The sequence below is a fragment of the Elephas maximus genome, chromosome 18 (assembly GCF_024166365.1).
Source record: "Elephas maximus indicus isolate mEleMax1 chromosome 18, mEleMax1 primary haplotype, whole genome shotgun sequence".
Taxonomy (NCBI): Eukaryota; Metazoa; Chordata; class Mammalia; order Proboscidea; family Elephantidae; genus Elephas; species Elephas maximus.
In genome coordinates this window covers 36,361,999-36,383,378 of record NC_064836.1, presented here as the reverse complement: position 1 = coordinate 36,383,378, position 21,380 = coordinate 36,361,999, and the positions used below count along the sequence as shown (strand labels likewise).

Genomic DNA, 21,380 nt, shown 5'->3' with positions numbered 1-21,380 from the left:
TTTTTAAAGAGAGAAAAAATAAACAATAAGAAAACTAAAATTCAACTGGAGGAATTAGAAAAAATGACAACAAATTAAACCAAAATAAAGTAGAAGTAAAGCAGAAAGAAATAACTGTGGAAGAGAAAATGAATCTGAGAAAATAAATCCAAGACTTAGTTCTTTAGAAAAGTCCAGTCAAATACATAAACTTGAAGCAAACCTAAGGAAAGAAAACTTCACTAGAATTTAAGCTCCATGAGACCAGGAACTTTGCCACTGTATTCCCAACACCAGTCAAAATGCCTGGCACATATAGATACTCAATAAATATCTGTTAAATAAAAGAATGAATGAATGGACATTAAGAATAAACAATATGGAAACCGGTACAGAAGGAGTTAGTTTACCTGATTCCTCGAGGTACCTGGTGGAGGTAGAGGTTCTGCTATAAAACTGTCATCCCAGGGTGACATCACCATATTCCAGAGATGAGCAGCTCATGGAAGGTAGCTCCTCTCCAAGTAGCCGCCCTGCTGTGGGTTTACCTCATTTTACATTTTATGATCTCATGGAGCTTTATTCTTTACTGTGATGTTCCCATGCAAAGACATCCTAGTAGTGTGTTGTCATTATATAATGTGGGGAACATCAAAACCAACCCTATCAGAATCCGTAACCCTCCACGCTGGCACAAATACACTTGGGGGCCCTCCCGTTACCACTCTGGGAACCTGTGTTTGAATTAGGAAGTGTCTTAGTTTCCTAGCATTGCTATAACAAAGATACCACAAAGTGGGTGACTTTAAAGAACGTAAATTTATTGTCTCACAGTTCAGGAGACTAGAGGTCCAAATTTAGGGTCTTGGCTCTAGGGAAAAGTTGTATGTCTCTTTCAGCTCCTAGAAGGACAATCTTTGTTGCTCCTGGGCTTGTAGATATATCTGTCTCCATTGTCACATGGCCTTTGTCTCCCCCTGTGTGTGTCTATGTCTATTCTGCTCTTTTATAAGACATCACCCAGAAAGGATTAGGTTTAGGACCCACCCCACTCTGATAAGATCTCATTAACATAACCAAAGAAAAACCCTAATTCTAAACAGGATTATATTTACAGGCACAGGGGTTACAACTTCAACATAGCTTTTGGGGAGACATAATTCAGTCCACAACAAGAGGTAAGAAAAAATATCTCTGGTCTGAACCCAAAACCCTTAACTTTGCATTGAGACAATGCTAGCATTAGTTCTGTTACCTTGCCACTACTCAAAAGATGTATACCAAACTCTGGGGAAATGGGTGAAAATGAGTTATCCTAAGAGAAAGACCACTTATGTCTTCCAGCATCAAGGGATTCTGTTGGGCTTCAGATGTACCCTCACTGTGTAAAATATACTAATTCCTGGAGTAGAGGACTAGTGTCCATAACAGCAATGACCTAGACCTTATGAACTGACCATCTAGCACCACGGGTGTTGGCTTACCCTGCTTTGAGGAAGGGCAACTATGTGGTTAGGACAAGATTCTGATCTCTATCAAGCTACATTCCTCAGATTTCACACATTACTCAACCCTGACCTTCTTTGGATCACCATCTCCTCCCAAAGAAGCCAAATTATTTATAAAGCTATGCTGAAGTGCTTATGTTATCTTCTGAAAAAAGATATGTGGGTTTCTTGCCTGTCTTAGCCACTGGGGACAGTTCCATTTTATTTTAATGGAAACAAGGAAGTTTATTCCCTTAGAAGGTCAGGACTAGCAATAGTGTTTAATTCCACAGTTTTGCTTGCTTATTTTCTCAGAACTTTCCCTCTTACTTTTTAGGGACATAAAGTCAGAAGGAGCACAATGGTTAATATAAATTCTTAAGATGAAAGCAAGGTCAATAGGTTCCAGGAACAGAAATAAGGCTATTGTGGTTGAAGTGCAGTAAGAATGAGAAAAGCACAGGAGGTGATGTCCAAGAGGTGAACGAGAGTCAGATGCTACAGGACTTTTCAGACCAGGTTGGAAATTTGGAAATTATTCTGAGTCCCATGGCAAGTTATTACAGAGTTTGGAGTAAGGATGGGAGTTAGGTTTCTAGAAGATTACTTTGGCTATATATGTGTCATAGGACGCAAAGAGTGAAGGTAAGCCAGTTGCCAAGAAAAAGAGGGTGGTGGCTTGCACTGGGTAGTAGAAGCAGAAATGGAGAGAAGTAGAGAGAGTCAGAGGTAGAGTCCATACATGGTGTAGAAGTGGAGTCAATAGAATTTTTTGTGTTTAAGTATATATACAAAAGAAAATATTTGCATTTCAACATTTTTCACATGTATGCTTCAGTGACATTAATTACATTAATCATGTTGTGCAGTCATCACCACTATCCATTTCCAAAATTTTCTATTACTGTTAACAGAAGCTCAGTGTCTTATAAGAAACAGCTCCATCTTTCCCCTTAACTCCCATCCCTAGAAACGGAGAGAAGTAGATGGAGTCAGGCTATGCTTTAGAGGAAGTTGTTGTTAGGTGCTGTCAAGTCGGTTCCAACTCATAGCGACCCTATAGGACAAAGTAGAACTGCCCCATAGGGTTTCCAAGGAGCAGCTAGTGGATTTGAACTACCAACCTTCTGGTTAGGACCCAAGCTCTTAACCACTATACCACCAGGGCTCCACAGAGAATTTTTAACGAATTAGACATGAAGGGTGAGATAAAGCAGGAAAGAAGGGATGCTTGAGCAACAAAGTGGATAGGGATGTCAATTACTGAGATGGGAAAGATTAGAGAGGAATAAAGTTGGTCACATAAATCAAGAGTTCCGCAAACTGCCAACTTGAAAATTAACTACACCCATTCCTCACTTATCAACATGATTAGTTTCCAAAGATAAGGTCATTACGTGAAAATCAGTGTTATACAAAAATGGAGGATGACCACATCAGATCACAAAATGGAGGATGAATATATCATTATATAACTGCCAAATTACATTATTACATAAATGTCAAAATACTGAGAATCATAGCCCAGCCAAGTTGACAGATAACCTTAACCATCACAGCCAGCATTACTCTTGCCTCACACCTTGGTGTACGTTACTGCCAGGCATACGTCATTAACGAACAACATAGCTGGATGGTAGATTTTTTACTATTGTAGCAAATGTGAAATATTGGATAACGAGACAGAAGTGAGAAGTAGGTGTAATTTCTCTTTTCCTTCAAGTAAAAGCATTGACGAGTCAATGCAAATGATTTTATTAATCCACATAAGTCTAAACTATGCTAAATACTAAATACTAAAATACTAAAAAACTAGATACGCTTTATTAGCTTTCATGGGCCCTCAGTTTGTGGACACAACATAGTACATCTCTTTACGTTAACTTTGAAGATATACACTTGCTACCTTTCTGTTGGCCGCCTATCTTCTAACCAAAAAAAACAAACATGTTGCCATGAAGTCGATTCCAACTCATAGAGACCCTACAGGACAGAATAGAACGGCCCCATAGGGTTTCCAAGAAGTAGCTGGAGGATTCAAACTGTAGACCTTTTGGTTAGCAGCTGAGCTCTTAACTATTGTGCCACCAGGGTTCCTCCTGTCTTCTAGCAAAATTTAATTCAGAACTTACTGATCAATCACTCTGTGCTTAACGCTAAGTACTTTGCTAAGTACTAGGAGGAATAGGAATTTAGTAATTTAAACATGAATCTAGTTCTTGAAAGCGTTACATTTTTGTTGGCAAATAAAAACAAAAACACCGAAAATGCATCTAAATAAAGAAATCAACTAAAGTAGTATTAAATGCAAAAGTTAATAATAGGACAATGTCATAAGAGTTTGGACAAAAAGTTTAGACTATGTGGGGTGCAGAAACCAGGTGCAGCTTTCTCGAAGAATAAATAGATGGAATTCCAACAAAACACAGTGTTCAAAAAAGAACAGAATTCTGTACAACTAAAGCTCTGTTCTCTAAGTGGTATCATAATTATCAGTCATTTCTACAAAAGGTGGAATTTTAGCTACCCAGTCTTTTGAAGATTGAGTGAAGAGCTAAGCCAACCCGTTGCCATTGAGTGGATTCCAACTCATAGCAACCCTATAGGGTAGAGTAGAACTATCTTATAGTGTTTCCAAGGCTGTAGATATTTAAGGAAGCAGGCTGCCACATCTTTCTCCCACAGAGTGGCTGGTGGGTTCAAATTTTTGAGCTTTCAGTTAGCAGCACTGTACCACGAAGGCTTCTCGAGTGAATGAGCATGTGTGAAAATGAGGTCTTTCTATTATGTTTATTTAGTAATAGAAATCACTTGAAAGCATTTTTTAGAAAGAATCTTAAACATAGCTCTGGTGGGTGTACCTTTCAGGTATCTGTATTATTTTTATAATTCGTTTGTCTCCACCAATGATATTCTCACACTTGAAGACCTGGTCCAGTTCCTACAGTTTACTGCCACTCTTCATTCATTCGACTTGCTTGGATCCACTTTTTCCCATTTGCTGAGCCCAGCTCTAGGGCAGTGACGGTTTGATAGTAGAATTCTCGTCTTCCATTGCAGAAGACACAGGTTCAACTCTCGGCCAGTGCACCTCATGTGCAGCCACCACCTGTCTGTCAGTGTAGACTGTGTGTTGCTACGATGCTGAACAGGTTTTGGCGGAGCTTCTAGACAATGATGAACCAGGAAGAAAGGCCTGGCAATCTACACCTGAAAACCAGCCAAGGAAAACCCTCTGGATCGCAACGGTCCCATCCCCAACCAATCATGGGGATAGCACAGGGCCGGACAGCCTTCTGTCCAGTTGTCAGGGCCGACTGGTAGGCAGGTAACAACAACCAGCCCAGCCCTGGGCTTCTTCAGTGCTCCTGTGGATGTCAAGTCTTAAAACAGGCCTAAAGAAGCCAAAGAGAGTTCAAAAGAGCCATTGGGGATATTTAAATAATTTTAAAAATAAAGCTGTGTAAAGAAAAAGCTACATCTAATTATAATCAGATAGAAAAATTCAAGAAAAAATCTAACACCATCATCATAGTCATTGAGTAACGGCAGAGCAGCGCTGGGTGTTTCTAGGTGACTGGCTTATACAGGCTCCCTGGCAGGCAGATACAGAACACAAAAGGAGCCAGTACGGGTGTGCAGAGTTTTCCCAGTCACACCAGGGACCACAAAAAAAAAAAAAAAAAAAAAGACAAGTGGAGAGTGATTTACTACTAGTGACTCATCAATTCACCAACCGAAGCTGAGAACCCTGGGCCAGGCCCGTTGAGATAAGAACATGGCTGAGGTCAGATAACCAAGTGAAGTGAGGGGTGTGGGAGGTGGACGGAGGGATTCTGTCCATAGGTAATAAGGTAAACTTGGAAGCACAAGGGTTCCCACCAACGCTGTTATGAACCAAAATATTTTCAGAATCTCAGTGTGGTTCCAAGACCCTAATTCTTCCCCCATTATATGAAATTTTCCAACAGACCATGACAACCTAGCTTCCCAAAACATAAAAAAGAAGAAATGGGCCCCGGGACAAAAAATCTGCATTGACAAAAAAGTTTAAACATTAAGATTATGAAAGACATCATCGACAGAAGGCAGCAAATACACAGACAAAAGGACTTTCATGAGACATTTGATGGGTACAGAATTAGACAATAGAGATGTTGATCAGAGCCTGTAATTCATTGCAGTAAAAAAAGTTTACACAGAGCTTAGAATTCACTCCACTGCTCTTCTTTGGTTGGAGCCCCACTGGGGCAGTGGTTAAAAGTTTGGCTGCTAACCAGAAAGTCAGCAGTTTGAATCCACCAGCTTCTCCTTGGAAACCTTATGGGGCAGTTCTATCCTGTCCTATAAGGTTGATAGGAGTCGGAACCAACTCTATGGCAATGGGTTTTGATTTACAGGCTATTCTTTGGGAAAAAGTGAATGGGAACGATAAGGCTAAAAGGTTAATTCTCCCTAATTTGAAAAGTTCATCTATATGAAGAAGAGAGAGAGAAAGCCACTCCTTCATCCCTTGTGGCGTAGTGGTTAAGAGCTACGGCTGCTAACCCAAAAGGTTGGCAGTTCTAATCCACCAGGCACTCCTTGGAAACTCTATGGGGCAGTTCTACTCTGTCCTATAGGGTTGCTATGAGTCGGAATTGACTCGACAGCAATGGGTTCAGTTTTTTGGGGTACATTCCTTGAAGGGAAAGATATCCCAGTGTTTGAGAGTATCGCCTAACACTCTAAGCCAAAAATTCATTACAGAGGAAACATGGGTGAGGGAAACAGACTTCGGATATGGGTTTCCAAAATGTTACAAACAGTGAAAGGAATAAAAAATTAAATTATTATAAGAAAAAAAAAACCAAACTCTGATCCTTTGTCTATGAAAAATAAAAACACTCTTTATTAAGTCAAACAGCTTGTGGAGGCAACATTTTTAGCCTTAGGCATCAATTATGGTTGCGCCACCAATGGGATCCAGAGGAAGCAGCTGAACCCACTTCATCCTGAGGGACAGAGAACATCCCTGAGTTTATGAAATAATTATCTCCACTTTATTGTCCAGCAGAGTAAACAAACATGACCTGAAAACTTGTGCTATATTAAATAAGCTGGCCCAGACTGAAACATAGGTCTATTTCTTCACCTACTGTCTAAAAAGTATCACCCACTCTGAGAAACGTCTCTCTCATAAGGGAGATTCTTCTAGAGGACAAAGATTCAAGATGAGTTCAGCAGGGAATTTATGGGATTTATTTATTTATAAGATTTATTTTTTAAGGAGAGAAATTATAGCCTGATCCCTAATATTCCCTGTGATTATTGTGCTTTCTGCAGAATTCCATGAAGTTATAGTGTTTTTAGAGACCCTGGGTAGTATAAACGGTTAACATGCTACCTGAAAGGTTGGAAGTTCAAATCCACCCAGAGATTCCTTGGAAGAAAGGCCTGATGATATACTTCCCCAAAAAATCAGCCATTGAAAACCCTATGCATCACAGTTCTACTGACACACATGGGGTGGCCATGAATCAGAACTGACTGGACAGCAACTGATGACGGTGGTAGTGATGATGAGATCGGCGGTCTGCCCGCCATCTTGAATAGACAAACGGTTGTGCCTGCCACCTTCTATGATATAGGAACTAGCTCCCTGTCTTTAAGCTATCTCCTTATTTAAGTATGCTTCCTGTTTCTGGCCAAGTTGAGGAAAACAAGAGACTAGAATCACAGGACGAGCTGAAACTGGCAAAAACTAGATCTGGCCCGCCTGACAAGCACAGAACCATTGACCCCATCCTCTGAGTGACCCCAGAACTTTTCTCCCGCTGGCTGGAACCAAACTTTAGCATCCCAAGATTGGGGGAAGGCTTTCAGAAGCAAGGAGTCCGAGCCTAAGATCGGGTTTGAGAGGCCCTCCACTACCCTGCCCCATTTTTAAACTGAACAAGTTCAGAAATGCCGGACTGCCCTAGGAACACCTTTTGGGGCCAGACCAATAAGCAAGTTGGCCCCACCTCAAGGCACTCCTGAAGACCCCAGACCCAATTTACTTAACCCATGTAAACCGCTTGGGCTATTGTTCTTGGAGGCAGCTAGGTGACCAAAGTCCCTGTGTGCTCCTTTGTTTGGCCAACCAAATAAAGCTTCTTCTTTCCCTTTCACCTGTTGAGTGTCTCCAGGGCCAAGCCCAGCAGACCTGGAGCAGTCCAATTACAACGATGCTTTCAGCAAGGCGTCTCCATTCATACGTAGTTGCGCTTGTTGCCACAATCTAGTCATCATTATCCCGAACAAGCATTATCAAGAAGTACCACTCTTATCCGGGAGGTCATTCAGAGGTTCGAACCGCTCAGCCTCTGGTGGGCATGTGGAGTGATGTGGAAGGATGAAACCAGCCAAATCAAGCCTAGAGACACATCCATGGGACAACACTTGCCCCAGCAAGTGGCCCTTACTTTCTCAAGCTACCACTGGGAGCAAGCACTTTGCAGTCCTCATCTTATTTAGTTATTATATCCCTTGTTATGGATTGAATTGTGTCCCAGCCAATATGTACTGAATATCCTATACCTGTGGGTGTAATGTAATGTAATCAGTCAGTTGAGGTCATAACAGTTTAGGGTGAATCCTAAATCTAATCACTTCTGAGTTACAGGAACAGCAGCAATAGACAAAGACAGGCACGCAAATATTGGGGGAAACAGATGCCTCTATGGGCAAGGAACCAAGGAACACAGGGCTACCAACAAAGAAGAAGCCGACGCAGCCAAAAGCCTGATTTGGACATTTAGACTCCAGGACTATGAGAAAATAAATTTGTGTTCTTTAAAGCCACCCACCTGTAGCATTTGTGGTACAGCAAACAGAAAAACTTGTTGCCTGTCAAGTCAATTCCAATTCTTAGCAACCTTATAGGGCAGAGTAGAACTACTCCATGGAATTTCCAAGGAGCAAATGGTGGATTTGAATAGCAACCTTCTGGTTAGCAGCCGAGCTCTTAACCACTGCACCACCAGGGCTCCAGTGTCACAGCAACACTAGGTAACTAAGACATCCCTACTGGAAGACTTTTTCCAGATGAGAACACGGTGGCACAGAAAAGCCAACCCTCAGTTCCCACGGCTAGAGCTAGCTTCAAATACAAGTCTGCCTGACTGCAAAAGCCCAATTCTATGTCCACTGTGCAGGGTGTCACAAATCAGGGCCAAAATCGGGAGGTTTTCGTATGATCCTGGAATTAATTCCTTCACTGAAAAATACAAACCCTGTTCGTATTATATTGCACTATGTAAAATTGACATTATGGCGGTGAAAAAGGTCAACTATGGGTAATTTCAGATGAAAAAACCCATTGCCATCAAGTCAATTCTGACTCATAGCGACCCTATGGGACATGGTAGAACTGCCCCATAGGGTTTCCAAGGAGCGCCTAGTGGCTTCGAACTGCAGACCTTTATGGTTAGCAGCTGTATCTCTTAATCACTAGGCCACCAGGGTTTCCAATTCCAGATGGTTCAGCCTAATTTGGAAATATTTTACAGGTGTTATAAACAGCAGAGGAAACCCTGGTGGCACAGTGGTTAAGTGCTGTGGCTGCCAACCAAAGGGTCGGCAGTTCGAATCCACCAGGCGCTCCTTGGAAACTCTATGGGGCAGTTCTCTGTCCTGTAGGGTCACTATGAGTCGGAATCCACTCGACGGCACTGGGTTTGGTTTGGTTGGGTATAACCAGCAAAAGGACATGGTCACCCAGGTGGGCATCAAGCTTCCTTTCCCCAGGCTACATATGGGCCTCCCTCAACCCTTACCCCCACTGAGTGGCTCTCCCCCCACTCAGGGATGCTGCTTGGATTTGACAAGTATCGAAACTAGACTATGAAGGCAGGCAGCCTGAGTCTGAGCTGGGCTTGAATCTCAGCTCCACTATTTACTAATAAGACCTCAGGCAAAGTGTTTAATCTCTCTGTGCCTCAGTTTCCTCATTTGGAAATTGATGTAATAATGTTCCTCCCTCCCTGACATGATGGATCATAGTGAGGACTGAAGGCATCAGCCTGCACCGGGAGTCACAGAACAGTGTCTGGCAAGGGGTCAGTGCTTTCTAAATGGGAGTTGTTAGCATTATGCTCCTTCTTTTTTACATCATAAAGAAGAGGGGAAATACAAGTCTAAGTGCTTCCAAGTTTCTTAACCAACCTGGACCATCTGTAAATTAAGGACTGAGTCATTTTGGGCTCTGACATTTCATTCAGGGGTTCAAGAAGCCAGTTCTCTAACATCCATTCAATACAAATGATTCTAAAATGCCTTCCGCCGTTAGGGTAGAGGTTCCAAGTATAGGGCACTTGCCCTGAATCCAGCAGTGGCTCTGTCTTATCTACAAAAAGGCATGAGTCACACATATGGTGATCAGGACACCGTCCATTCTTGTGTTCCCCTCCTGCCCACCCCTCCCCTCACATCTCTTTCTTCTTCCTCAAAGTCTAAAAGTTATTAAACTGAGACACATGAATGAGTTGCTGAACTAGGCCTGCAGTAAAAACTTGACATGTTTTTGATGGATTTATTCGTTTCTACTTAATGTGTCAAGTGACCTGCTCCAGAAATATGCCCTTTTTTTGGTAGGGTGGGGGAGGGTAAGGAGGGTTGATGAAGCCAAGATTAAATAATGGAATCCTCTACCCTCCAGGGGAAACCCTGGTGAGGCCTTGGTTAAAGCTGCTAACCAAGAGGTCGGCAGTTGGAATCCACCAGCCGCTCCTTGGAAACTCTACGGGATAGTTATACTTAGTCCTATGGGGTCGCTATGAATTGGAATAGACTGGAGGACAGTGGGTTTGGTTTAGGTTTATACGCTCCAGGAATATGCTTTTGGGGTGGGGGGAGTAGGAGGGTGGGGAAGGTGGGAGCGGTGTTAGTGATGCCAAAATTAAATAAAATTTAAGTCCTATATCCCAGGATTTAATTTAAAAAAAAAAAGGAGTCCTGGTGGCGCAATGGTAAAGCACTAGGCTATTAATAGAACGGTCTGCAGTTCGAACCCACCAGCGGCTCCAGGGAAGCGACCTGGCGATCCCCACCCATAAAGATTGTTGTTGTGTCCGTGGGATTGATTGTGACTCATAGCCCTACCCTATGGAGCAGTTCTACCTTTTCCTATAGGGTCGCGGAGTCGGGATCAACTCCAGGACACGCAACAGCATTCTACTATCTCCAAGCACAAATTTGGAAAGTAGGCAAGGTCCGAGCGTACTCAAACCCTATGTGTACATCCTAAACTATACGCTGACTCTTGAAAGGTGTGGGGGGGGGGCACATGTCAGGTGTCACTTGGGGGCCTTCTCTTCCTCTGTTAGAGACCCCCTTGCCTCCAGTTGATTCTGTTGGGGAGAAATAGCCTTCCACTGGCTTTCTCTGGGCTCCCTCTCACCAGCAAGGAGAGTGTAAAGACACCCTGTCCCTCCCCCACCCCACCCCCAGTTGCAAAAAGTAGCAACTTCCCCTCCAGCCGACCCAACACTCGGGTGGCGCGTCTGGACCGTCATCTGAATGCGTTTCCTCTTAATTAAGAACAAAGGTTGGAGCCCCAGCCTCGCTGCGCTGGGGCAGGAAAGTACGCGGCGTGTGTCAAGACGATAAAAAAAAAAAAAAAAATCACACACACACAGAATGACCCATGAGCAAGGGAAAGGGGGAAATCACCAATCCTCGGGGCGCTGGGCTTTTTCGACTTTTCCTTTAAAAAGAAAAAAGTTTTTGAAGCAGTAGGTTCCAAGAACAGGCAGGAGGGGGGCGAGGCGGGGGGTTTACAGCAAAGGCGTCTGATGGGTTATGAGTCACAAGTGGGTATAAAAGGGTCGCGCGTTCACAGGCGCGGGCTTCCTGTGCGCGGCCGAGCGGGGCGCAGCGCCGGGGCCACCTCGGGGCGCCTGCAGCCTCCGCAGGGAGGAGACGGAGCGCCCAACAAAGGGAGCGCGGGAAGGACGGAAGGAAGGAAGGAAGCCGCTCCTGGCCCGGCAGGTACGCCCCACTTCACTTTTCCCTCTCTCGGCCTCTTCCGCGCGGCGGCCGGGACGCCGAGGCCCGGGGCTGGACGGTTCCCTCCGGCCGGCCCGGGACCAGGGCGGGGGCGGAGGGCACGTGGCTTGGCGCGCCCAACCGGCCCCACGTGCGCCTGCCCGGCCGGGAGGGAGACAGGGTTTCACCCTCCCACGGGTCAAGAGGTCGCAGTGGATGGGGAGGGGGATAGGGGGTGGCAAGGAGGGGAGAAAAGGGAAGGTCCGTCTTCTTTGCAGAGTTTCCTTAGTTGGTAGAGGACCGTACCTGTGGCATGGCCCAGGGCCAGTCTAATGGCCAGAGAAGTGGTCTTTGCAAATACACACTTGAGGCCCAAACCAAAACCCTTTGCCGTCCAGTCCATTCCAGTCTATTCCGACTCATAGTGACCCTCTAGGGCAGAGTAGAACTGCCCCATAAGGTTTCTAAGGCTGTAATCTTTAGGGAAGCAGACTAGCCTCATCTTTCTCCCGCAGAGTAGCTGGTGGGTTCCAACCACCGACCTTTTGGTTAGCACCGCAGGGCTTTACCACTGCACCACCAGGGCTCCTCACACTTGAGGCACAGGATCTCAAAAGAAACTGCCTTCTAAACGTGTTTCGGTTATTTTCTTTTGAAAACTAACTTATTTGTAATATGCCTTAATTAAAAAAAAGTTTGGAATCCTAACGTTTTAGATATCAACTGCCTTGGTTTAGCAGACGTGAAGACTGGGCAAATATTCAGTGAGTTTTTGGATGTATGTGCCGCCACTGGGCCTGGCCCTAGTCTTGCAGACCACATTGGCTATCTTTCTTTATTCTCGCAAAACCTTTGTGGGTCTCTATCCTGCCTGTTTTGCAGCTCCCAAGAGAGCTGTGTGTCATCTAAAACCGGCATATTGGTACATTGTGAATAAAATATATCCTGGAATTACTGAAGTTGATCGCTGACAAAGATATAACACAAAATCCATCCCACGTTTTAAAAAAATGTGAGATCTGAGATCCAGAGAGGTGAAGTTACTTCTCCAGCATCACACAGCAAATTAGGACTGTGTGATTTGAAGAAGCCAGTGGTAGTCTAATGATTCTCATAATTTAGTTTACAGTCAGTATCAAGCAGATGAGGTCAAACGGACATGTACTTCTTATGTGACAATATGTTGATATTTCAAAGCCACAGTTACTGTTTCATCATCTTTCGTGTCTCTGAAGTAAAACATCTTTCATATGGCTTTAGGGTGGCACAAGTGGTTTGCAAACAGCAGTTAGCAGTTCAAGTCCAGTCAGCTGCTCTGTGGAAGAAAGGCCTGGCAAACTGCTTCCAGAAAGATTGCAGCCAAGAAAACTCTATGGAGCAGTTCTACTCTGTCACACATGGGGTTACCATGAGTCAGAATCAACATAATGGCAAAAGGTTTGGGATTTTTTTTTTTTTTAACATTATGTATAATCTAGATGAACTAGGGCAGCCGCAACTCTTAATAATCATAGGACTGATTTTTAAAAAAAATCAATACTCGTGGTCTTGTCTGGCAAATTGCTTATCTGTGGGAACAGAAATATAAGCTATAAAGTTTTCAAAGCAATTTCCTGTCTACTGTCTAATTTGGTAGTCACAATGATATGAAATTGCAGGTGGTGTTACCCAATTTTACTGATGAGGACCTTGTGGCTCAAATAATTTGTATTTTCTCTAATAAGGCCACTGTTGTTGTTAGCCACATTCAGGTCAGCCTCCAACTTATAGGGACCCCATGCACAACAGAATGAAACACTGTCCAGTCCTGCACCGTCCCTGTGATCGACTGCGATCAACCGTTGTGATCCATAGGGTTTTCACTGGCTGATTTTCAGAAGTAGATCACCAGGCCCTTTTTTCTAGTCTGTCTTAGTCTGGAAGCTCTGCTGAAACCTGTCCAGTATCATAGCAACACGCAACTCTCCACTGACAGACATCTGGCCAGTGGCTGCCCATGAGGTACACTGGCTAGGAACCAAACCCTGGTCTCCCACATGTAAGGCAAAAATTCTACCACTGAGGCACCATTGCCTCCTGATAGTGTCACTAAGCCCTTGGTAAAGCCTGCTTTGAGATACAGATGGGGCAAAGGGTCCAGACGTGGATCTTTCTTTAGTGGACCAAAACCCAATCAGTAATTCCTTCTGCCACATGGACTATTCCTAATGGCCTTTCAGCTCCCTCACTCAGTGAGGTCACCTCACGCTGGCCACAGAAGCCAGCTTCCTAACCACACTTAAAAAGAAAGAGAAGCATTAGTGTTGGATGAGTTTTACAGGCGCTTTGGGGCAGAACAGTGGTTGATGTTTGTACGCACTACTACTCTTGTTTTTACCTGGTTAATCATTTGTGAAGAGTGTAACTTACTGATTTTTCTAAAATTCCTAAATACCATGTTCTCTTTATGAGAGGCGGTCGTCATGTCCCACCTGGGCAGGGGCCACATTGGATGCCCGCAGGACAATGGGAAGCTGGACAGGCACAGCCCTCCCCGCACGGGTCTTACAGATTAGAGTGAAAGCTGACGGTACATTTCTGCACTATTTGATGTCCTTTCAATCACAGTGACGTCGATACCTGAGGTGATTAGAATGTGCCGTTTGTTTGGCCCTTCTTTACTTTCCATGTGCAAATGTGGAAAATGACAATCTTTTGATGACATCTCATCAAATCCATCTTCTGTGAATCACAAACTCCACCCCAGAAAGGTCTCCTTTTAACTTTTTAAAAAGCTTTTCATCGGCTCATTGATGTCATGACTAAGATCTACCATTCAACGTAAAGGAGGTTTTATTTTACATGTTGAGTAATAGTTCTTACCCCCTTTTTCCTACCTCCTTGGAAATCTAATGGAAGTGGTGAACACTTTTCCCGTAATTTAAATCCTCTCACATAATTTTGCGTCCAATGCCAGCAGGCTCCAGGCTTCCTTGAATCTTCAATGTGGCCCTCCTGGGGGCCATTCCCCTGATCCCTATTCTTAGAGCTAGTAAAACTGAATGGCTTGGATGGTGGAGAGTTACCAAGCACCTCTGTCCTTGACTAGGGGGGTCTCTACATTTTTGTGAGAACCCGGCTGCTGCTTGGCTGAAGTTACTGATTCTAATAGCTTGATTGCTGTGACGTTAGGGTTCCATGCCACAGTGGGGAAGCCTGGAATTGTGGAAGGAGTGCCAGCTTGAGAATCGTGGTGTGTTTCTAGTACCCATTCCTGTGCCTCATTTCTCTCATCTCTGAAATGGGTGGCTGGGACTGAATCATCTCTGAATTCCCTGAAGCTGATGAAATTCTTTGATTCTAGCATGACTGTCCATCTCACGTTCATAGATCTTCTAAGACACAGCTGGACTCAGTGAATTGATAGCCTCCATTGTACATGGTGGGGGGGGCCGGGGGCAACTCTGAGGGCAGCTAACAACAGACAACTTTGGCCAGAGAGAATCAGGGTAAGTAAGTACTGGGATAAATTTAAATGACTTTATAGACTGTATCCTGTAGTTTGTTTCCTTTGCTACTCTTATGACTCGTGGTTAGGAATCGAAATCAACAAAATGGCAACGGGTTTGGGTTTTTTGGGGTTTGAGTCTTACTGAGTGCAAAACTGCCATTCATTCCCTGAAATTGGACAGGGTCATAAAATTGTGAAATGCTTTTTCCTCAAGGAAAAAATGTTAACATTTTTTAAAGCCTCTTTTTATCCCACCTTTGGACTGACTACATCTTTTTATTATATATTCCTTTTATCTCAGACTTAAGGAAACACAGCATTTTTAATTTGATTGCTGCCATATAATTCTCACCTGCCATGAACCACTAAAGGTTTGACCATCAGTCAGTGTCTTTGGGCTTAGAGTATCCAGGGCCTCCAGCAAAACCACCCCGAAAGCACATTTATCCTCAAATTAACACCGGCTGCGTCTCAGCTGTTGTGCAGGCTCACACATGACTCCGAGGCACTTAGCAAAGTGGAAAAACACTTGATTCCCCAAAGGCACAATTACTACCCTTGGGGTCCTATGGACTCGCCAGAACATGAGGCTTAATGTCGGTCAAGTGGCTATGGTTTAAGATAGATTGGGAATATTTTTGCTAATTCTGAAAAAGAATCACCACCCATGGGTAGGCAGGGTGAACTTACTGCTAGAAGGAAAGACTAGCAGAGGATAGCAGACAGCTGATGGGATGCAACTGTGACGCTGATGTTTAGGTAAGGTGAAACAGTGATGTAAAACGGCATTCGTGCCATTTCTCTGTAAATGGGACTGTTCTATACAAAATACAGGTTCTATTGTCTTAACAAAATGGAATATTGCTCGTCCACGGTCAGGCAGGCCACCATAGAGCAGACTGCCTGTCCTTACTGACTGCTTAACCTTGGACAAGTTGCTTCCCTGCCTGTGCCTCAGTGCCCCCATGTGTAATGGGAAGGATAACGCTAATCATCCCTAAGGTTGTTAGGAGAAATAAGTAGGTAAAGCATTCAGACAGTGACTGGCTCACAGGCAGCCCTGTATTAGTGTTTACTGTTACTCTGCGTCAGTATACATGTGGGGCCCGTCTGCACAGCAACTGGTTGCTTGGTTATATTTCAAGTAACCAGTTTGGAAGGTGAGATATAAAAACAGCCTGAGAAAGTAAAGGACATATGTACAAAGTGGTCTCTAATACTTCTTCACTTGATCTTAGCCAAAAGGCCGAGAAGCCATCTGTAAAAATTCTTGACAGAGTAGAAAAGTTCTTCTTATTTTTTAAAAAGTTTTTAACAGTCTCAGAATGCGTTTTTCTCCTTTTTCCAAAAGAAAAACTAATAAAATACTTTAGAAAATTATTTCCATGAAAACATTTTGGTAACCTTAGTAGTTACTTTGTGATTTAGAGATTAGCATAAGCTAAAGAATTAATTTGGCTGGCACATGATTTTAGATAACCTTGAAATTATACGATTCAGTTATACAACAGCAAATGTATCTTATGCTTTTAAACTGTCAAGTGGACCACGTGATAGACAGACACTTGCCAGGTGCTCAGCAAGTATGGATGATGGATGCCATCAATACTGTGGCCAGTGTCCATTGAGCCCTGATTTGGGGCCTGGCAAGGGGCTAAATGTTTTACATTCATTATGCCACTTCATCCTCACAACAACCTTTTGAATAGGTTCTATCATTATCTCCATTTTTAGAGAGGCAACTAAGACTTAAAGAGGTTAATTAACTTGCCCAACGCCACACAGCTAGTAAAATTGGTGGAGTCAGGAATGGAACTCTGGCCAAGTTGAAAAAAACAGATCAAATGAGCACCTCCAGACCTTTAGCTTAGATTCACCAGTTATTAACATTTGCCACATTGGCTTCATGGCTGTCTGTCCCATTCTGTCTCTCTCTTTCTCTCTCTCTCTCTCTGTGTCTGTATCTATATGCAAACCTGGCGTCTCATGTCTGAATGCTTCAGCACCTATCTCCTAAAAATAAGAACATGCTCCTGCACAACCAAAACATATGACTGTGGCATCCAGGTGTAGCTTAAAAAAACAAAAACAGGAACAAAATCTTTTACCCACAACTCCATATTATTATGTCTAGTAGTATCCTCAAACTGAGATCCAAACCTAGAATTCTCTAAGAGGGTCCAATATTAATCCGAAATATTAATGAATCTCATTAGTATTTTTCCACATTGACAAGCTTCTACTAAACTAATTCTCCAAGAATCTGCATATCAGTTAAATCATACTGAAGTGGTCCAGTGTCAAATTCAAGCCAGTTGTACAAATGGAAATGTCTTTTGAGTATCTCATCCATTTATTCAAAGCATTTATTGTTAGCTATGTACCGGAGCCCTGGTGGTACGGTGGTTAAGCATTCAGCTGCTAACCAAAAGGTCTGCAGTTTGAATCCACCAGCTGCTCCTGGGAAACCCTATGGGGCAGCTCTACTCTGTCCTGTTGGGTCGCTTTGAGTCGGAATGAACTCAACGGCAATGAGTTTGGTTTCTTGGGTTTTGCTACGCATCAAGCACTAAGGTAAGACCCGGTCTCTCACTATAGAAGAGGCACTTGACATAATTACAGTGTAATGTGATAAAAGGAGCCTGTGGGTGGCTCAAATGGTTGAGCACTCAGCTACTAACCAAAAGGTTGGTCTGTTAGAATCTACCCAGAGGCACCTCAGAAGAAAGGCCTGGCAACCTGCTGCCAAAAGATCACAGCCACTGAAATCCCTACGGAGTGCAGTTCTACTCTAAAACACATGGGCTAGCCATGAGTCGGAATCAACTCAATGGTAGTTGGTTTGGTCTGGTTTCAGTGTGATGAATGTTCTGATGGAGAAGTGACCCAAATGCTCGAGAGAGGGAGAGAGAACTGAGGGGGAGACCCAAAGAGAGAGTTACCCCAGGAGGTGAAGAGAACCCATCTTCTAGGAGTTTGCTATCAGAGACAGAAATAAGGCAAAGGGACAGTGAGGCAAGATGGGCAAGTCCATGTATGTTTGAGGAACAGTTTTGAGTAAGTATATCTGGTGCCTAAGAGTACGCACAGAATCAGGCCTAGAGACATCTTGAGGCACACCAAGTACAGCCATCGCGTGGTATGTTTAAGGCATTTTGCAAAATGCCTGGGGTCTTTCCTTATAACACAGGGTGTCCCGTATAGGCAGCATTGTAAGAAAATGAATTTTTAAAAAGGCAAAATCAAATTCAAACGTTCTGTTCACCGAACATGCTCGGTTTAACATACTTCTCAATATACAAATTCTTCTCTGCTAGAGGCCATTATAAAATATATATAGGGAGAGATTTGAACTGCTGACCTTTTGGTTAGCAGCTGAATGCTTAACCACTGAGCCACCAGAGTTCCCTATATATGTGTGCGTGTATATATATATGTATATTATGTGAACTATGGTCTATAGAAATATAAAAGTGAAATTTTCCTTTGATACCAGATATATGGGGCCCTGTACTCTGGTGACGCAATGGCGAAGGCACTGGACTGCTAACTGAAAGGTAGGCAGTTTGAAACCACCAGCGGCTCCATGGAAGAAAGACGTGGCAGTCTGCTTCCCTAGAGTTATACAGCCTTGGAAACCCTGTGTGGCAGTTCTACTCTGTCCTAAAGGGTCTCTATGAGTCAGAATCAACTCGATGGCAGTGGTTTGGGTTTGTTTGGTTTGTATAACTAATAAATAGATAACGTGTAAGAAGTTCTAAATGAGACATTTGATTGAAATTCAATGTTGAGGTTAAACACTGTGAAGTAAAGTGCACAGAGGAGGCCTCATAGAAGAAAACACTCCCCTCCCAAAAAAAAGCCTTGCCACCAAATCAATTGTGTCTCATGGTGACCCCACCTGTTATAGAGTGGCACTCCCCCACAGGGTTTTCTTCCCACGTATTACAGAGTGGCACTCCCCCACAGGGTTTTCTTCCCCACGTATTACAGAGTGGCACTCCCCCACAGGGTTTTCTTCTTCCCCAGGTGTTACAGAGTGGCGCTCCCCCACAGGGTCTTCTTCCCCAGGTGTTACAGAGTGGCACTACCCCACAGGGTTTTCTTCTTCCCCAGGCGTTACAGACTGGCACTCCCCCACAGGGTTTTCTTCTTCCCCAGGTGTCACAGAGTGGCGCTCCCCCACAGGGTTTTCTTCTTCCCCAGGCGTTACAGAGTGGCACTACCCCACAGGGTTTTCTTGGCTGTAATCTTTATGGAAGCAGATTGCCAAGTCTTTCTTTCATGGCATTAATGAGTAGATTTGAACCATCAAGCTTTAGGTAGTAGTCCAGCGCAAACCATTTGCTCCCTCAGGGACCTTTCATAGAAGAGATGACCCTTAAAGGGTACACAAACCACCTAGGCTAGATAACTGATGTCACCCCCACCTCCAGGGAGGAAAAAAAAAAAGGAGGATATCAAAAGTAAATGAAAAACAAAAAAATTATTGTTAAAGTCTCTTATGGAAGCATAACATGAAAAAGTTACTTTATATTATTCAAAAACCAAAAAACCAAACCTGTTGCCGACCTATAGGGTCACTATCAATGTTGCAATCAGCTCATGGTTTCTTCCTTCTCTGGGATGCCCTGAACCCGGGGAGAGACCCGGACTTGGCTGGCTCTATTCCTGTTCCCTTGCTTACTCCACCGAATGACTCCTGGGGAAAAACACCTAACTGGGTTTTTTTTCCACGTCCTTACCTGAAGAGTGACGGTAGTAATTACGGTCCCAAATAAAAGTATCGGCACAGCTACTGAGCTTGTAAATACGTTCCACAAGTCATTTCAGTAAAAGTGTCATGGTTTTCAAATGGGGAAAAGCAGAGTAATCCTTTAGGGCCAATTTTGTGCATTCACAATCAAAGGGTCGCTCGATATAAATTTCTACAGTGCGATATCCATACTGTCTGTCTTCTGAGACAGTTCAAAAATACGTTCCGCTTTTAGTTTTATGTGTTAATATCATGATTGGCATATACCTTGAAAACACTCGTTTTCTAAATTCTCAAAACATGGAAAGGCAAGTTATGTTAAAGCTGTTTTATGGTCAAACTGGTCTTTTCAAGAAACAGCTCTGAATTTTAAAATATCAAGAGGAACCCAACCCACTACCTTGGAGTCGATGCTGACTCATTGGACCCTATAGAACAGAGTAGGACTGCCCCATAGGGTTTCCAAGGCTGTAAATCTCTGTGGAAGCAGACTGCCACATCTTTCTCCAGCGGAGCAGCTGGTGGGCTCGAACTGCGGACCTTTCACTTAGCAGTCGAGCACTTTAACCACTGCGCCTCCAGAGCCCCTTATCAAGAGAAGGGATGTTATAAATTTATGGCAGTAACACAAAATGATCCATTTTACTTTCATATGTTGCATTTGTGTGCTAATGAGTTATGATCTTAATCAGGGACAGAAGCATGACACATTTAATCCCGTTTCAATGACAGAACTCGCGTGAATTCAAGGGGAGGCCATTTAATAGTCCTTGCCCTGGTTCCTGATAGCACGGAGGTTGACTTATCTATACTGTCAGTTACTGAGATGTAACACTGTAGAAGCATGTTCTACAGAAAGCACATGAGAAAGTTTACACAGATAGACACACTGTAGAAAACCGTTCGCTTAATGCTGCTTTTTGTCAGAGAATATCGGAAGTCTTTGTGAAGAATTACTGAGAAATCCAACACTTAGTGTGAGATTTTATAGCATAGAGAGAGGTTGAAACAGAGAGCTGAGCTGAACTAAAAATAAGGCGATGCTGTTTCAGATACTTAACGTTGTGGCTATTTTATGCTGGACATGAAAAGGGTGAGCTTTTTGACCGTTTTGGGTGTCCCTTCCAGTCTTCCCTCCAGACCCCTCATGCCCTCTCATTTAACTTTATCTACCCTGAGTCCTCTCTCGGTCCGTGAGCTCTGCTTTCAAAGCGGACAAGCTCCCTAACCTGGTAAACAAGGCTAAGTTGGTGTGTCAACAGGAGGGTCTTCAACCTGACTTTTTCTCCTCCAAAGAACTTACTTGTATTTCAAGAAGAGCCTACCTGAGACCTTACCTGCCCCCTTAGTTCTCCCACTCAAAGGAGATGGTCTAATGGTAAGAAATTCAGACCAGAAGAGGGAAGGGGAGGAGGGGTGCAGTGGGGGTCCAGCAGCAGACTTCTCACCAAACCCGGGTTCAAGTCTCGGCCAATACACCTCGTGTGCAGCCACCACCTGTCTGTCGGTGGAGGCTTGTGTGTTGCTATGCAGCTGAACCAGGTGCAGCAGAACTTCCAGCCTGAGATAGACTAGGAAGAAAGGCCTGGAAATCTACTTCCCGAAAAACATCAACCAGTGAAAACCGTGTGGATCACAATGGTCCAGTCCCCTTGTATAT

General features: G+C 43.7%; 1 protein-coding gene and 1 long non-coding RNA gene across 4 annotated transcripts in view; one reads left to right on the top strand and one right to left on the bottom strand.

Annotated features, from left to right (window-relative positions):
- MRPL39 (mitochondrial ribosomal protein L39) overlaps positions 1-21,380 on the bottom strand; it is a 73,793-nt gene that overhangs the window by 6,965 nt on the left and 45,448 nt on the right. Inside the window, exon 10 of one of the 3 annotated variants that reach the window (XM_049858546.1) lies at positions 390-515. The exons of the other annotated variants lie outside the window; for them this stretch is intronic. Within the exon in view, the coding sequence (XP_049714503.1) occupies positions 480-515 (36 nt within the window). The 3' untranslated portion in view covers positions 390-479. Of the gene's footprint in view, positions 1-389; positions 516-21,380 lie in introns of those variants that run through there. 3 annotated transcript variants of the gene reach the window in all.
- Positions 11,346-19,119, top strand: LOC126061778 (uncharacterized). Its single transcript, XR_007513880.1, has 3 exons — positions 11,346-11,477; positions 18,461-18,993; positions 19,081-19,119. It is a non-coding gene; the product is annotated as an uncharacterized LOC126061778 (long non-coding RNA).